The sequence below is a fragment of the Artemia sp. Qi Xiang Cuo genome, chromosome 6, assembly GCF_049724085.1.
Source record: "Artemia sp. Qi Xiang Cuo chromosome 6, ASM4972408v1, whole genome shotgun sequence".
NCBI classification, from domain to species: Eukaryota; Metazoa; Arthropoda; class Branchiopoda; order Anostraca; family Artemiidae; genus Artemia; species Artemia sp. Qi Xiang Cuo.
In genome coordinates this window covers 55,566,389-55,584,696 of record NC_142799.1, presented here as the reverse complement: position 1 = coordinate 55,584,696, position 18,308 = coordinate 55,566,389, and the positions used below count along the sequence as shown (strand labels likewise).

The window sequence follows — 18,308 nt, the reverse complement described above, 5'->3', positions numbered from 1 at the left end:
ACATTTAAATGGCTAGTGCCGTCTTTAATAGTCGAAAGTTGTTAGAAAGTAACTAACACCCCTTCTACGCTCACCATTTCCCCAAAAACATCAAATCGAAATTTTGAGATAGTTATTTTTTCCACGCAGTTTAAAGTTCAGGAAATTATACCTTTGATTAGAACACTCCCCCCCCCCCCACCGCCTTCAGGGCAAGGGTTATAATTTATGCCCTGGGGGCATATAAGTTCTTATTGAAATCTTTGTCGTAAAAACTTGAAAAAGGGCTCATTCGATTGGTAATTCAAAGGGCTATTGCCCTTTTTAATAGTCTCAAAAGTTACTTGAGAGTATCTAACCCCCTCTCTTGCTCACCTTTTCCCCCTCTCTCGCCCACCTTTTCCCCAAACACATCCAATTAAAATTTTGAGAAATCCATTTTGTTCACCGTAGTCGAAAGTTCTGGAAATCATGTATTTAGGGGGTGACAAACCCCCCAGAGCCCCAGGGCAAAGTTTTTAAGTTGTGCCCTGGGGGCACATAAGGTTTTTATAGATAGAGTTGTCGTAAAAACTTCAGAAGGGGCTCATTCAATTGGAAATTGAGGTGGCTAGGGCCCTTTTTAATAGTTGAAAGTGATTGGAGGGTAACTAACCCCCTCTCACGCCCGCCATATCCCCAAACACATCCAATCAAATTCTAGATAGGCATTTTGTTTAACGTAGTTGAAAGTTCTGGAAATTAGGTCTTAGAGAATAACAACCACCCTCACAGCTCTTAGGGTAAAGGTTGTAATTTATGCCCTGGGGGCATATAAGGTGCTTATAGAAAGCGTTGTCGTAGAAACTCAAAAAGGTCTCATTTGATTGGAAATCGAAAGGCCTTGTGCCCTTTTTAATAATCGAAAATTATTGGAAGGCTTGGCATTTTTATAGTAAAGATCGATGTGATTATAATGTATTATTTTTGTTGTTGTTGCTGTTTAGACCAGGGCATTTCGTATCGAAGGAGTTGTCGTAGGAACTTCGAAAAGGGCTCATTCGATTGAAAATAGAAGGGCCTGATGCCACTTTTAATAGTCGAAAGTGATTCGAGGGCAACTAATCCCCCTCCCACGCCCACCCTCCCATTATGTTTAAAAACTAAGTATTGCCTTAAGATTAAATCAAAATGCACTGTGTTAATGCTAATTCCCAATAAGGCATCTCAGCAGTATCTCTAGAACGACTGAGGGTATTATGTTAAAACTTTCGGGGCTACTTCTGGTCTTAAAATTTAACCAAATCAACATAACGTAAGTGTATCCAAGCTGTCAAAGAAAGTAAACAGATTTTTTGCGAATGTTAACAAGTTTTCCATTTCAGGTCACCTAGAGGAGGTATGAGACTAAATTAAACACTACTGTTTGTGTCCAGATTTTTAAAAGGGTGTATGTTGTTAAAAATTGCTGGAAATCTTTCTCCAGCATACAAATAGCAAGCTAACTATAAATTCTTATAAAAACGAATAGATTTAAAGTATTATTTTCTTTTTCCCTGAAAAGATTATGTCAATATAAAACGAACAGAAATTAATTAAAAAAAGAATTTTCACAAAATTAGTTTTTCAAAGAAAAGTAAAGAACTTCATTAAACAAAAAATTAGCAAAAATAAAAAACAAATAATCTACCAAGCGTGAAACTCCCACAAATCAGCATCGATGAATAAATGAAACCCAAAACGAACAGAAATTACAATAAATAACCGAGTCAAACTCTAAACGAGCAGAAATTAGCTAAAGTTGGGCTCAAAACCCCTATGCCTTCCCAAAGCCAGAACATAATTTGCACTTCACTGAAGAAAATACAAATGAATGTGCATTGTCAGTTTAATATACATATACTGATATTTAGTAATCAAAATGTTAATATTATTTTATTTATTAAAGTTATAAAAGTATAAACATTTATATTTTTTCAGTAAAGACAAAATTGTGTTCTGGCCTTGGGAAGGCATAGGGGTTTTAAGTCCAACTTATGTTAATCTCTGCATGTTTTGTGTTTGACTCGGTTATTTATTGTAATTTCTGTTCGTTTTGGGTTTCATTTATTCATCGATGCTGATGTGTGGTAGTTTCATGCTTGGTAGGTTATTTTATTTTTGCTCATTTTTTGTTTGATGGAGTTCTTTACTGTTCTTTGAAAAACTTATTTTGTGAAAAAGTTTTTTTAATTAATAAATGATAAAAGGAAGATCCATGTAGAAAATTAGAAAATCTTATTATTTAAAGATCAACTCAAAAACGTACTGTTAATGATCTTTTTCTTCTCTCTCTGGCGAGAAGTGTGCGACGTGGAGCTCACGAGTTCAAGCTAATCACAAACCTCAAGGGGCAAACCCGCGTCCGACCGCCACTCCAAATCGATGGCTTACGATCTCCACCATTTTTAATCGCGAATCACTGGTTTTTGATCATTCGATTATTCATCCCCAAAAAGTATATTTTTAAGTTAAGCTATTTAGTGCGACTACGAGAATTTACGAAGGAAAGGCCATGAGAGCTTAAATGGTATTTAAAAGTAAGCGAGTAAGGGCTGAAATAGACTTCCAAAGTGGGGATTAATTTAATTTACAAAAATATGTAAATTAAAATTTAATTTATATATTTATATGATAATCAGGGCCAGGGGTCCAAACACTGGTTTGGTCTGAATTCAACATCCAGACGGTATAAAATATTGGAAAATGTATGATGGTAAAGTTGAGCCACAAAAAAAAAAAGAAAAAAAAGAAAACTACATTCCAGCCTTGTGCTGAACTATATTAATAGCAAAATGTTTGCTCCTTGACTCGTATCTCACTCAAGATTACACGTTAGATTAGTTTATTTCTACCAGGCGAGTGGAACTGTTTGTATGAATGTAAAGAGTGGAGAAAAAAAAATGATCAGCTGGACTTCTATTCCTGTTCAAATAAAAAACACTATTTTCTTTCTATGTAAGGTAATTGTTTTACAGACTGAAAGTGACTCTCTATCCGTTCCATATCATTCTTTCTTCTTGTGCTGCTTGTAGGAATAGATAGAAATGAATCTTATAATGCTCAAAGTGTTTTAGCCATGTCTTCTGGGCTTAAGCAACAGCATCAGTATGTAATCAACTGGCAGTTAATAGTAGGGAACAAAAAAATGTCTTCAGATATGTATATCAGCAATAAGTATGCTTTTAATTGGTTCATAGGTGTCTCACCCTTAGAAGGAGTTGCATAAGAGGATTTGTTTGGGTAGAGGGTTGAAAACAAAAAAAAATGTAGCTATGTATCCATTTTCAAATCCTCTCTGGGTGGGGCTCAAGGTACCGATTAAGGTTGTCCGGGGAATGGGGATGGTATCGCCCATGTGCATATGTATGTAACTTATCACTAATGCCCCATTCTGTTTTAGGAGGGGTATATCCAAGCTCTTGAAGTGTTAGCAAGCACCTTTACGCCATGCTCATATATTTCTTGCTGGATGAGTATGGGAGGAAGCCATCCTGCCTTAGACTTGCTCAATGGTCATGTAGCTGCTGAGAATATCAACTGTTTGAGTCAGCTGCTTAGTCTCTCCGGAAAACTTTTAGCTGGTGGGTGAAGTGTTTATTTTAATATACTGCTCTTCACAATTAGACTGACAATGTATGGCTCCTTAAAAGGACGTGGCAAAAATTAAAAAGTAAAAGGTAAACTTTGACACTAATGAACCAGAAAGTATTAAATGAAAGATAATACTTAAATCTCAAGAGATACAGAACATTATCCTTCTCCACAAGAACTTCCTTCTGGAGCTAAGTTCAACATAAATCATCGTACCAACTGACTTGCCAGATTCGAACTCTTACATTGCATTTGTACAACCATTCAGTTTCTGCAGCAGACTTACTTGGAGGAAAGGTTTCAAGTTTGAATCCTGGAATCTACTATGTTTTCAGAAAAGGAAACGTCTCAGATATTTCACCCTGAACCCGCTAGTAGGAAATAAGCTTGTATGCAGGAGGGGGAGAGTATTTGGAATATTGTACCGAAGTTTCGAGATTTTCCCTATAGTTGCGTAAATTTTTAATAAAATTTGTCGTTTTTTGCACTTTCTTCGAAGTCCCCCCTCCCCCTCTTGCTTGAAAAATAGTATTTTCCCATTGTATAAGTAACTCTTGGATGAAAATAGGTAGGCAAATTCGAAAAAACAAGCTCAATTGTGTTTCCTTCTAGGTCAAAATTCTTACTTGAAAATAAATTCTCCAAGTATGTTTGTCGTCATGTAAAACTCTAATTTTGTCTAGCGTTTTTTTTTTCGTTTTTTTTTATAAATAGACTATAATATTGAATATACAAAATCCTTATCTAATACATTTTTTTTAATTTTTATTCTTTTCTTTCTTTTATCCTGTAGTGTTTGGTCCATATTGAGATATTCCATACGTAAGTCCTTTCCTCCTTTCCTCGTTTTCTCTTTCTTTTCATTTCTAGAAAATAAATGTGTTACCTTCATTTCTCAAATAATTTACCTATATTTCCTTTCACTATTTTAACTTTTCTAACCTTTAACTACTCCTATAAAATCCCAATTAAAAAAAATAGAAAAGAAACTTCCTACCGCTATCAGATACATTACCTGTGCGTTCCATGGCTACTATAATCTACTTTTTTTGTCTCCATCTACTCATTTGCCCTATTCTTCCTGCGGTTTCAATCGGTTAACTTGCTTCACAAAAATTTCTCTTTTATTTTTTATTATCGACGAAAGCAAGTTGCTGCTCTCTTCGTACTATAATGAAATATTCTTTCACTTCAAATAAAACACTTCTCTAACCATAATATGAAATATATCTTTAACCTTATTTTTGGACAGAAATATTCTTATTCTATTATATCTAGCAAATAATAATAATAATAATATATTGAAAACCTGTCGTATACAATAAATGTACAATGACAGAGTATACAAAAATGCGAAAAGAGGAAACAAAAAGAAAACCTACTAAAAAATAACAACAAAAGCAACAACTTCTTAAATAGTATACAAAATAGTACGAAAAGAAAAAGCAGAAAGTTAACATACTCAAAAATTACAACAGAAACAACAACTTCTTCGAAAATAGCAACCAGGACAACAACTTCTGAAAAGAGAAAAAAAAAGAAAAAAAGGAAAACAAGCGGAAAAATTAAACAAGCAAACTTGCCCACTCGTGTTTTAGAATTGCTGGTTTTGTTTTTTGCCGGCTAATAAGTGTCTCAATAGCTAGATTTGGGTCCGCTATGTTGTAGCGCCGAATCAGAAACCTATTTTTTGTCCAAGGTGGCAAATTTAGTAGGTACTTGGCAAAACGGAAAAATAAAGAGCGGATTTTAGACTTTTCACGGTTTGCCAATAATTTCCAGAAAGAGGTCACATATAATATATGTGGCAGAGCTGTAGCGTTGTAAATACTTGCCAGTAGTGGACGGTTAAATCTTAGAGTGGATTTAACGATCAAAGCATAGGACCTGGAAATTCGCCGTTCAAGATGTGAGATTAGGAGGGAGCGGGTATGCTGTAATGAGGTACCTATTGGCTCTTTGCACTTGAGATCAAACTGGTCTCCAAAAATACTAAGCAACAACGTAGAACGTAAACACCTAGATAAGAGCGGTTCATTCAAATCGCAATTGAAGTCACCAACTAATATGCATTGAAGGCTCAAGGATCTAATACGGTTAATACACTGGCCGAGTTTATCACTAGAATAAGTAAAAGCGCGCTCCGAACGCTCATCATGGTAATTTGTAGGCAAATATACATTAATAAAAACACAGCCCTCAACACGAATCGCCAGAAAATTATCATTAACTTCAAATACACTAGATCTTAGAGTGGAAAGAAACGAAAGGGGCAATACCACCGGAGGGTCGCCCTTTCCACTTAGCTGCTTCGCTGAAACTGAATAAACCGATACTGAACTATTAAAACTAAGAATACTTTTACTGCGGCTTGTGATGAAATGTTCTTGTAAACAGACAACTTCATTTTGCTTAAATACAACATCTAAGATTGGAATTTTATTCGCGAACGAGCCATTAATGTTCCACGATAAACATTTAACTGCATGAGCTTCAGATGTCATTTCTTTTGTGGGTTACTGTTTGAGGGACATTTTACTCTGTAACACGTGTGACTGCCGATTTTGCATTCGACGCAGAATTTCGGCTGTCTGCATGGTTCATCTCACGTAGAACGATGTTCATTCGAGGCACATCTAGAGCATAAAGGTTCAGCCGTACACTGGGAAGCGAGGTGACCCATTTTGTGACAGTTATAGCATCGTCTTGGCAAGAACATAAACGGATCAGCAGGTAGACGCTCGTAGCCGATAATCACCAAAACACTCAGAAATTGTTGGAGCTCACTAATAGTGTCAAAATACACTTTGAAAGGACGGAATTTTCCGCATTGTTCAGTCTTCGTACTATTCGGGATACGATTTTTTAGTCCTTTACAGTTTATATCCTCAGGGACATTTCGAAGCATAGGTATGTGCAGGGGTTCTTGAACAGCAATTTTGAGATCGGGCTTGGAAGATTTCGTTTTCTCAACGATTTTGCTGGTGCAGCTTTCGACCTGACCATAAGCTTCCATTCGTTTGCAGATTTGCGAAGTTCGCTAATGTCATTTGTTTTTTCACAGAAACTGTCTATGAAAGCTTTCCGATCATTTGGGCCATTGAGTTCCTTGGGGGGATTCTTCAAGACAACAGAATAGGAAGGATCTTTGGGCTTGGACGTTTCAGGTGCACCACGACTGCTTGTGAAAATACTGACGGCTGGAGCGGACTGGGTAGCTAAAAAACTATTAAGCTTCCGAGAGAGTTCATTTACTTTAGCAGTAACTATTGCATTCACCGCTGCTCCGATGACCGGAACCGAGCAGGGGTTAAAGATGACAAATTTTGGCATTTTGACATTATTTTTCGCAGCTGCTACTAGAAGTTCGCACATTTCAATGATATTGTCTTCATCTTTAGAGTAGGTCACAAGACGATTCGTAATATTCAACTCAGTATGAAGAATTCGCTTTGCCTTTATAACATCCTCATGTGTATAGAAAGTAACACACGCTTTTACGATAGAGTCCAATTTTATTCCGCCTGTAAGTGCTTTCGTAACACAATTCAGTAACGGATTCAAAATAATTTTTTCACTTTCAGCCATCGTAGGTCCAAGCGTAATCAAATCTCAATGTAAAGTCGCAAAACAAAGACTTACTCGCAAGGGGGGCTTTTTTAAGTCTCCCCCACTTTCCAATAAACGCCTTCTAATTATCCAAATGAAATAATCCAATCCAAATGAAATATTACAAATAGTTCAATCACACAGCCTGACAGTCAATATAACCAAAAACCGGTTGTTTTTTTTCAACAGATAATCTTCTCAGAAAATAAGAGGTGTTAACTGCATGAATGCTTGACCTTGACAAAACCAAGAATAAAGCCCGGAAAACTAGTTTTTGAGACACAGGATACTTCAGGTTTAGGGAATGGGTGATTTTTCAGTTATAATTTCCTGAATTTAAGTAAATAAACAAAGCAACTTACTTTTACTAATCATTTCTAAGACCAATGAACTCGTATGCCAATTGGCAATGTCAGGTGAAATAATTCTGCAAAAAATGGGAACAAACGAAAAGAAATCTAAATGGACCGTACCCACTTTTACTGTGAGAAGAAATAAGGTATTTTCAGATCGTTGTGGCAGAAGCTGTAAAACTGCTATCGGTTTGCCATCATCTATGTAGCTCTTAACATCGATCAGCTATCCAAATTTAAGGGACGGAACAGATGTTTTCAGAGCATAAAGAAAATGTGTTTAGTCCATTAATTTGAAAATGTAGTAACGGTTTAAACCATGAAAATATTAAAGATGTCCAGTTTTTTTTTTCAAGCTGAAGAGATTTTCCTAATTTTAGCTAAAACATTATTATTACTACTTTTTTTTTATTTAAATTTTATTTTCTTTATATTAGAAGCTTCCTTGGATTGACTGTCAGCCCTGCTGTCTGCAATCTTTGTAGCACCATTTCGATATGTCGCATGTGGTCCTCGAAAGTTTCAATGAAGATCACAATATCGTTGATGTAGCAGCGACCGAATTTCAAATCTCTGAGAACACGATCCATGAGCTTTTGGAATCGTCCACTTCCTCCTTGAATCCCGAATTCCATTACGAGAAACTCATACAGACCAATTGGCGTCACAAATGCTGTCTTGTGCCTCCTATTAGGGTGTATTTTTATCTGACAATATCCTCGGGTTAAGTCTAGCTTGCTGATAAATTTAGCCGTTCCTATTCCCTCAAGGATCTCATCCGTGCGAGGTAATGCGTAACAATTCTGCCTTGAAATTTTATTTAGTTCCCGATAGTCGGCACAAAACCGCACCGTCCCATGTGTCTTTGGTACTAGTAATATCGGTGACACATAATCACTCTCTGACGGTCTTATGATTCCTTCTTGCAGCGTCTTAGCCACTTCGGTTTCTACCATGTGCCGTTTCGCTGCTGGAACTCGATAGGGTTTTTTCCGCAGCGGTGGCCTGTATCGATCTCATGCATCACGAGATCGCTTTTCCCATCTCTGTCCGAGAGGGTCGCTCTGTATCTTCTCAAGATTTTAGCTAATTCCCTTCTCTGACCATGACTCAAAATTTTATATATGGATGTCTGGAGGGCTTCTTCGAAGTCTCCGTCATTTCCTGTACCCTTGTAGTCTGTCATCTCTTCCAGACTTGTGTCCGCAAAGTTGTTTCTGCTTGAATAAATAATATTTCGTTCGGATTTGCCCTGTGGTGCTTTCTAAGAAGGTTTACGTGGAGAAGCTTTGACTTCTTTTTCCCCCGGGGAAATTCGACTAGGTAATCCACACTTCCGGATCTTTTCAGGATCTTGTATGGGCCTTGCCACTGTACCTCAAGTTTGCTATTTCCACACGGTAAAAGGACCAGCACTTCCTCTCCCAGTTCAAACTCTCTGGGTTTCCGGTTGTGATCATACCAGGTCTTTTGTCGTTCCTGACCTGCCAATAAGTTTTAATGTGCAGTATCGGTCCATTTGCTAAGTCATTCCCGCATATTGACCAGGTAACTGGCTACCGATTCACACCTTTCTTTTTCTCCTCTCACTCCTCTCGTAACACATCTAGTGGTCCTCTTACGTGATGCCCATAGATCAGCTCGAATGGTGAAAAACCTATCGAAGCCTGTTTAGTCTCCCTCTAGGCAAACAAAAGATATGGAAGATACTAATCCCTCTTCTTCGGCTCGTCTCTGACAAATGTTTTTAGCATCCGCACCATAGTGCCCATTTAACCTCTTAACCAATCCGTCCGTCCCCGGATGGTAAACATTGGTACGAAAGGGTTTAATGCCAAGGGCCAAGTATAGTCTCTGCGTCTCTTGGGAGATGAGGTAACATCCATTGACGGTCAGAATCTCTGAAGTTATCCCCACTCAAGAGGAAAATTTGATCAATTTGTCAGCTATCTTCTGTGAATGGGTCGACCGAAGCGGTTTTGCCTCCAGATATCTGGTTTCATAGTTGCTTATCACTAGGATCCATTTGAAACCAGTTTTACTACGCTCTAGAGGTCCCACCAGGTCCATTCCTATTTTATGGAAAGGAGTTTCAATGATTGGGAGTGGTTTTAATGGCACCTTCTCTATCTGGCGTTCTGGCTGTCATCTGGCAATCATGGCACTGTTGGCAATGGTTTGCTACGTTCAGATAAACATTCGGCCAAAAGAATCTATCTTGAATCCTGTCGGTAGTTCGTTACCTGCCCATATGCCCTCCCATAGTTGAATTACGAGCCGGTTTCAGCACGTCTGTTCTGCAGGCTGAAAGAAACACTAATTGCCACTTCTGCTCGTCCCGATCCCCATCATCGACTACTCGGTAAAGGATATCATCACTTACATTGAAATCTATTGCCTCGACCTTAGCCTGCACCCAGAATTCTTGCAATGTCTCATCCACCCTCTGTAACTCAGCAAAACCTTTCCCTTTCTCTCCAGGTTTGGAGCCTCCTCTCCGTCTAACTTGCTATGAGAAGCGGCCTTCCTTTCACTACGATTCTGCCCCTGACTCTTCCGTGCTTTTCCTCCTCCAGAAAATATTGAGTCGTCGAAGTCAAACTGTCTTGCCTCCGAAATATCCGTTTGTAACTCAATCAGCTTGCTTGCTCTGGCTCTCGTTGTCATAAACACATCAACTTCCGAATCTACCAGCCTCGAGAATACTGGAAAATTTCGCCCTACCAGGAACTTCTTTGGGATCCGATCTGAGACTACAATCTTCAATGGAAGTTCAATAAGCACACCATCTGCTTGTTTCACCCGTACGTTCACTACTGTCGTTGGGTATTCGTGTGTGTCACCATGTACACATTTTAAGCTTCTAGGCTCCTCCCAGCACCATGACTCTTCTTGTACCAACTCCGAGTGCAGAACTCTTATGTCCCCTCCACTGTCCAATATCATTTCAACATCCCTTTCGTCTACTTTGCCATGAAGCATTACCGCTGCCCCTGCTGACTCCTGGCGATCGGGCCTTTCCGGGCTCTCAGCCAGGAAACCCTGTCGTGTATTTTCTGGCTGCTGCTTTTTCCTCAGACAGTTCTTCGCAAAGTGTAAAATGTCATCATACACAAAGCAGGCTCCTCGGCGATTCTCGCGCGAGCTTCCTTCCTTGGACTCAGCTCTCGCTTGATGACTTCTCTCTCCTCCTTTACGCTTGCCATCCCATCAAAACTCCTCTGTTTTCTTCTTTCCTTGCCCGGACGTTTGGTCTCTGTTATCGCCACCCGTCTTCAAACAATCTTTCGTTGTTTTGCGAGTTGGGGCGCTAGCTTCAGCAAAAGAAACAGCTTCCTTTCGAGTTTTAAACTGCCTCTCCCGAAGGGCTATCTGCAGGTGGTGCGGTACTGCCTCGGCAAACTGTTCCACCTGTAAAAGCTCAAAAATTTCTTCTAAATCCTTCAGTGGCACAACCACTCTGGCTGGCCGGGTGCTTGTTGCCGCCAGGTTCTCTGCCTGCACACTCAGTGATTTTAGACTGAGCTTTCTATTGAAGTTGGTTGCCAGCTTCCTTCTGAGTTCTGCGTAGGACTCCTTTTCTTCTTTTCTTACACTTCGGAAGCGTATGCGATACGTTTCATTTGTGACAGAATATTTCTCAAGTATTGCTGTCTTAACTGCATCATAATCAGCAGATGTATCCGCCGATAAACCTGATATTATCTCCAATGTGGGACCGGATAGAACTGGATACAGCTGTGTAGCCCACTGTTCCCTAGGCCAACCACTTGCCGTCGCAGTGCTCTCAAACACGCTTAAAAGTGAGTCTTTGTCATCACTATCTGTCAGCTTCATTAGCTTGGGCCTAATTGTGGATTGTATTGTTGTAGGCTGCTGCTGATTTGCCGCAGGTTGACCCGCCAAGATTTTTGTTAGGGTGTTTAGTGCTGTCATAAGCTGATTAAGCTGTGCTGTATCCATTAGAATCGGATTTTTATTACCCAAGATCTGAACACTTGCTGAAATTTCTGGCAATACCTCTATCCCTACCTTTCCTGCCGCTTTCTCTGTCCTTGCCTTACTATCTTCTGTTTAGGCTACTATCTTCTGTTTTGAGCTTAAGCAACGAATAGGTACTATTTGATAGACAAAGATGGCTTTAAACGATTATTTGCCTGTTATTTCAAGCAAATTAATGGTCCTATGTCAATTCTAAATTCTTGTTCAACTTTTTTTAGACCGTAAGCGGGCGTGCCTTCTTTGCCTCTCATTACAGGCAATCTAACGGTCTTATGTCTATTTTAAATTCTTGGTCAATATGCCTGAGACTCTAGGCAGGCATGTCTTTCCAAAAACTAATAAACAAGTATGTGTCCAATAAGAGAGCCATGCATACTCTTGCCAATTACTCTTTCCCCAGCCATCTAAACATTTGCCTCTCAATTACTTGGACTATCTGTCTTGGCTTTTCTCTGTCTACAATTAGCCATGCCTTGATGCAATCTATGCAACCTATTGCAAAATACTTGATAACTTCAATTCAAAAACTTCACAACCTATCATTCTCCCATCTTGTAAGGATAACTGATCCCTTCCGCCGAGCTCTCAGTCCCACGTACGACCTCTGTTATATTTGACTGAAATACCTGTTCTGTCTTAGAGTTAAACTACTTAAGAGGGTCTAGTTTAATCCTCCTCGTAGGAATTGCTGATGCTCCGTCGTTTAGAGTGTCGGGTAATTTCACGTGAACTCGACCCAGTAAAATGGACCTAGTCTGTCTCACTGACTCGATAGGATTCTGGGGCATACGACTTCACCCACCTTAGGTTACAAAAAGTTTTTATTTTCTTATACTAAAATAAAATTCCTGTAATCTCTCTAAGGTTTACGAAAATATTGCCTTTCTTTACCGCCCCATTTACCGGCAAAATGTCACTCCAATTTGTTGACAATTAGGAAAACGGGAACATTTGGTAGCCGAGTTTTCAAGATATAATCAACTGGAAAGTGTAGACTTTTCTCAAAAGTCTAAAAGGAGAATTGAAATGCTATAAAAACAACAAAATTGTCGTAACGTAAATTAGTTAATCAAGTTTAGACTTTTCTCAAAAGCCAAACGAAAAATTGTAGTTCTAAAAACACCAAAATATCGGTAACGTTAATTAATTAATTATTTTTTACTTCTCTCAAAATCCTAAACGGAAAACTAAAATTATACAAAACAACAAAATGTCGCTAGCGTGATTAAATTATTTACCGTTAACTTAAGAGCTCTTCAAACGGGATCACTTGCGGGAATAGTTGACACTTTGTCCCTATTCCAGATCCACCGTTCAACGCCTCTCCAAATTAAGGGATCTTATCCCGCCGCCAGACACCAAATGTGGCAACTTTTACCACAGCAACCAATAATTAGAATCCAAGTCCTAAAATTGATCAAACAGTTCGTGGTAACGAACTGTAAGTAAGGAGCGACCCGGCTCAATGGTAACCGAAACTCTAGAAAACGGGTTTTTGATACCAATAGATATATCAAAAGAATCAGATTTTGATTTTGATTTCAAATATATAATTTTCATCAAGTTTAATACCAACCATCAAACGTTACATGCCTGAGAAAATGTGGCTTATTTTTAAAGACATAAGAGAAGACACTTGAGATACGATAGAAACTGGCTGAGAATCTCATTATCAAAATCGGAGTATTAGAAAACCTTACCTTAGATTTTTCAATATCATCTATAGAAAAATTTGGAATATTACATTTTTTTCCAAGAATAAAGATAACGGTTACGTGTGTATTTGTTTGTTTTTTTGTTTTTTTGTTTGTTTTTTTTTTTCCCAGGGGTGATCGTATAGACCCAGTGGTCCTAGAATATTGTGGGAGGGCTCATTGGAACGGAAATTAAGAGTTCTAGTGCCCTTTTTAAGTGACCAAAAATAATGGAGGGCAACTAGGCCCCCTCCCACGCTAATTTTTTTCCCACAGTCACCCGATCAAAATTTTGAGATAGCCATTTTGTTCAGCATGGTCGAAAATATGATAAATATGTCTTTTAGGATGACTTAATCCCCGAAGTTCCCAGAGGGAGGGCTAAAAGTTATGAACTTTACCCATTGTTAACATTTCGTTTTGGTTTTTGGGAATTATACCGAAGTTTTCTGGAGGTTTTTTTTCTGGTTGTGGGAGGTAAGGGTGGGTCGGTGGTTATGTTGGAGGATCTGTTCATGAAGGAAGTTTTCATGGGGGAAGGGAAATTGCCATGAAGGGGGCGCCGGACTTGCCAGCATTATTTATTGGTTATTGGGAAGCATACAACCAATTTCAGGAAGGATTTTTTCTGGAGGGGGGGGCTAGAGGAGGGGGTTACTCTGGATAATATTTCCGTGGAGGATGTTTCTTTGGGGTAAGGGACATTTCTATGAAGGGGGCGCCGGATTTCCAAGCATTATTTAAGAAACATTCAGAAATTAAATTAAAAAAAATAAGTTTTTTCAACTGAAATGTAAGAAGGAATATTAGAACTTAAAACGAACAGAAATTATAACATATGTGAGGGGTTCTCTCCCAAGTCAATACCTCGCTCTTTACGCTACAGTTTTTTTTAGTGCTTTCAAAAGAGCTATCTATTCTAATTAAACGGCCTTTGTGATTCAGGGGTTTGTGAATAAAAATTTGTTTTAACTTTTAACGTAAAGAGCGTGGTATTGACTAAGGGGAGAACCCCTTCATATAAGTAACAACATATACGTAATAAAAAAACAATAAAAAAACAAGCGATACGGCTCAATAGTATTCGAAAATTTTAAAAACAAAAGTTTGATGTCAATAAATGTATCAAAAGAATGTGTTTATAATGCTGATCCTAAATATATAAATTTTATTAAGTTTAGTATTACTCATCAAAGGCTACGAGCCTGAGAAAATTTACTCGATTTTTTAAAGAGGGGGAAACATCCCCTACAAGTGAAAGAATTTTAATGAAAATCACACCGTCAGATTCAGCGTATCAGAAAACAATATTACATAGGTTTCAAGCTCATATCTGCAAAAATCTGCAACTTCGTATTTTTTGCCAGAAGAAAAATATACGAATATAGAATTTATTTAAGTAATTTAATTTTTTAAGACATAAATTTATAAAAATAAAATTAAAATTTTTATTAAAATAAAAGATTAATTAACTAAAAAAATATCATAAATTAAATAAAAAAAAAATTTTTTTTAAACTGAAAGTAAGGAGCTACATAAAAACTTAAAACGAACATAAATTATTCCGTATATGAAAGGGGCTATCCCCTCCTCAATGCCTCGCTCTTTACAATAAATTTTGACTCTGTCTCACAACTTTATTTTTTTAAACAATAAAAAAATTTAGCGTAAAGAGCGAGGTGTTGAGGAGGGGACAGTCCATTTCATATACGGAATAATTTCTGTTCGTTTTAAGTTTTAACGTCGCTCCTTACTTTCAGTTTAAAAAACTTGTTTTTTTTATTTAATCTCAATCAGGAACCCTTATCGCTATCTAAATTCACAAAGTACAAAGATTTTCAAACAAAGGTGTTTATTCTTCAAAGTTCAGGAAAGGTCTACGAATTTCATACAAAACCAGACTAGCTCGTATCTCGGCTCTCTGCTAAAACAGGTAATTAGCCTTTTTCAAGTCACACACTTACGAATTATAATCTGAGAAAATAAATATCACGACGTGAAAATTTCCAACACAAAAGAAAAATGATAAACCATCACAAGAGTACTGCGGTTAAAACTGGTGAATGTTTAACTCAACCTGATAGAACCCGAACATGTTCAACTCAATCACGTGCTGCTATACCCCATTCAACTCAAATCTCGTGAAAATAACTGAATTCACATTAGTATTGCAGTGATAAGAAAATACATAGCTAAATTTTGATTTTAAAGGGTGGAGTTTTTTTTTCCAGATATCTGAGACTGAGTAACCTGGAAAAAACCCAAATAGCAAAAATAAGAAATACTTAAAGATACAATTTCATACTAAAATACAAATTCATTTTGAACCTAGTTGTTATTACGTGTAACAAGAGACGTATTGTTGAGGCAATTAGGGTTAACTTAAATGGACGTTGAACTATATCAGGAAAATTTGACTTGAATTGTGGAGGTTCAGTTGTAGTGGGTTAAATTATATGTAGTTGAGTGAAATATGGTTGAGTTGGTTAAGCTAAGTAGGGTCGAGTTTAGTGGGGTTAACTTCAACGGGTCTGAGTTCAATGGATTTGATTTTGATGTGATTAAGTTAAATATGACTTTAGTTGAAAAGGGGGTTGAGGTGCAGCAGGGTAGGGCTGACTTGGGTTGATACAATGGGGTTGAGTCACAATGGAATTGGTCAAATTTTTGTTCTCTTCTTTCACCTCTTTTCTGACCATTATTAATTTTAGCAGTAAACTTTTATTTATACCGCAACTATTTATGAAGCCTGTCGGACCAGAGGCATAAAAAAAACATAGCGTATGCTCTTTTGTAGGAATCCGAGAAAATACCCCCCCCCCCCAAAAAAAAAAAAAAAGAAGAAAAGAAAATAGCCTTGGAAACTTTCAGCTCTATACTCGAACTGTGAGACAGAGTAGGGTACAATTACCAAAATTATAACTCTGGTAATACTCATTTACACATAGAAAAAATCCGTCCTCCGATTTAATTGAATTCTTTTCCGCTCTGAATTCCTTCCGTATGCGAAATAGTATGATATTTTTCTCCACTAATGCAACTTTTCGCCAAAATCTTTAATCTAAAAAAAAATGTTAATATTGGGCTGGAAACTAAGATGTTGAGACTGATAGTCTTATGCTTTAGCATTTGAGTTGGCCCAGCATAGGGCTCTGCAGCATCTTTGTTGCATTAATATGCACGATTAAAGGGACTCCTATTAACGGGCTTTCTTAGCGACAACGGCAATGCCAATTGTGTATAAAATAGAATAGAATTTATTTGCGCTAAAAGCCCATTGGCCATGGCAAAAAATATAAAACAAAGAACAATTAAACAGAAATTACACAAACCCTACTGAAACGTAGCTCTATGGTTCATCGAGAGACAAAGGAATCGTGCCAAACTTCTGACACCCATAAAACACTCGCTAAACCAAACGCTTCAAATCTCTATCACTCAGGTCCTCATATTCACACATCAAGTGATATACATTCTCATTTAAACCTCCTCACATTGGACAAAAATAAAAAGATGTATATTAAAAACGCTGTGAAACTGAATAGCTTGCCCAGTAGTAACATAGATAACCAGCAACAGTCAGATTTTGGCCAAAAAAATGAAATCATTTATGTCAGATTTCTTGGGGGCTACTAGAAGCTAGGATTCTACACATTAAATATTAGATTATTTGACTCTAATGAATTTTGCCAATCTTATTTTTGCATATGAGGTTAAAATTATACAGTTGCGTAACTAGCATTGTCTGGTATTGTTTGGCCTTAATAATTTTAAAGGCTATTTGAATTACCAGTAGAGTTTTAATGGTCAACACTGATTTAAAACATTAGGTAAACTAAAAAAAACCTCCGATCTTAACAGAAAATCGAATGTATTTTGGAGGTGCGATTAGGTTTAGGTTCCCTTTGAAATTTTTGGTATGTTAGGCTTTAGACCTAGGTTAGGTTAGGTTATAGTATGCTTTTCTACGATCTTGCAATTTTAATTATTCATCATAAGATGACAAGTTTGATAGATGAGATTCAGCTTTCCTCATCTCCGAATTAAATTTTTGGAATTTACTTTACATTTTCCTTTTTAAATTGAAAAAAAAAACACTTTAAAATTGCATTGAAACCATTGAAAAAAGGAAAATTATCCTATTTTTAAGCAAGTTTAGATCATTCACTAAGAAATTATCTAAGTTATATCTCAGTTCTGGATCGACGACTCTATTGACTTAAGCCAAATGAATCTAAAAGTATTTTGTCATTTCGGAGCAAGTTGCAATTATAGGCTTTTCGTAAATTCGTAGCTTTACAGGGATCTGTTTTGAGTTGTTTTGAGGTGAAGTCCCTAGCAAAGCTGCTATTTTAGACCTTGAACCCTTAAACTGCTTTAAAGAAGAAACATGTTTTTTGTGAAATATTTTTTAAATATTATTTTGTTGCCAATAGACAAGACAAAGCATAAAATACACATATTTGTATTATAAGTATGTTTAGAATTCGTTCTGAGGTCGTAAATGGTTCTTTTAATATCTGTAGGGTCCATTAAAAACTTTTTTCGAAAGTTCTTATATTTCCAGACCCCTAAAGACGCTGTTCTTGGAAAATTTGTGCGTCTTTTTTTTAAATTCAATATTTTTTTTCTATGATTATATTGTGTTATTAATGCGATTTCGTGACACTTGGAGCTTAGGAATATAAAGTATTTGGTTAATAGGTTTTTGGTTTATATAGGGTATTTAGTGTCATAAAGGATATTTGGGTTTGGGCCTTTTTGTGCCCCAAAACCAAATATTTACCTTGCTGGGGCCAATATGCTGTTGATTAAAAACTGGGAAAGAGATAGAGAGAAGGAGAGGGGAAAAAGAGAGGACCTGCTGAAACGGAGAGCAAAACTAAGGAAACGGAGAAATAGGAGAAAAGGAGGTGTAATTCTAGGAACAGGAGGATAGATGTCTTAGTTAATGACTAATTATGAGAAGAAAGAGCGAAAGTCCTGTGATTATTTCCAGCAATTTGTGCACGAGCCTCAATTGTCACTGCCTAGTTAGAGTTTCAACCAAATTTCTGGT

General features: G+C 37.3%; 1 protein-coding gene across 1 annotated transcript in view; it reads left to right on the top strand.

Moving 5' to 3' along the window:
• The window catches only part of htt (huntingtin), a 277,075-nt gene that overhangs the window by 145,122 nt on the left and 113,645 nt on the right, over positions 1–18,308 (top strand). Inside the window, exon 12 of the mRNA XM_089091088.1 lies at positions 3,401–3,581. Within this exon, the coding sequence (XP_088947214.1) occupies positions 3,401–3,581 (181 nt within the window). The remainder of the gene's footprint in view (positions 1–3,400; positions 3,582–18,308) is intronic.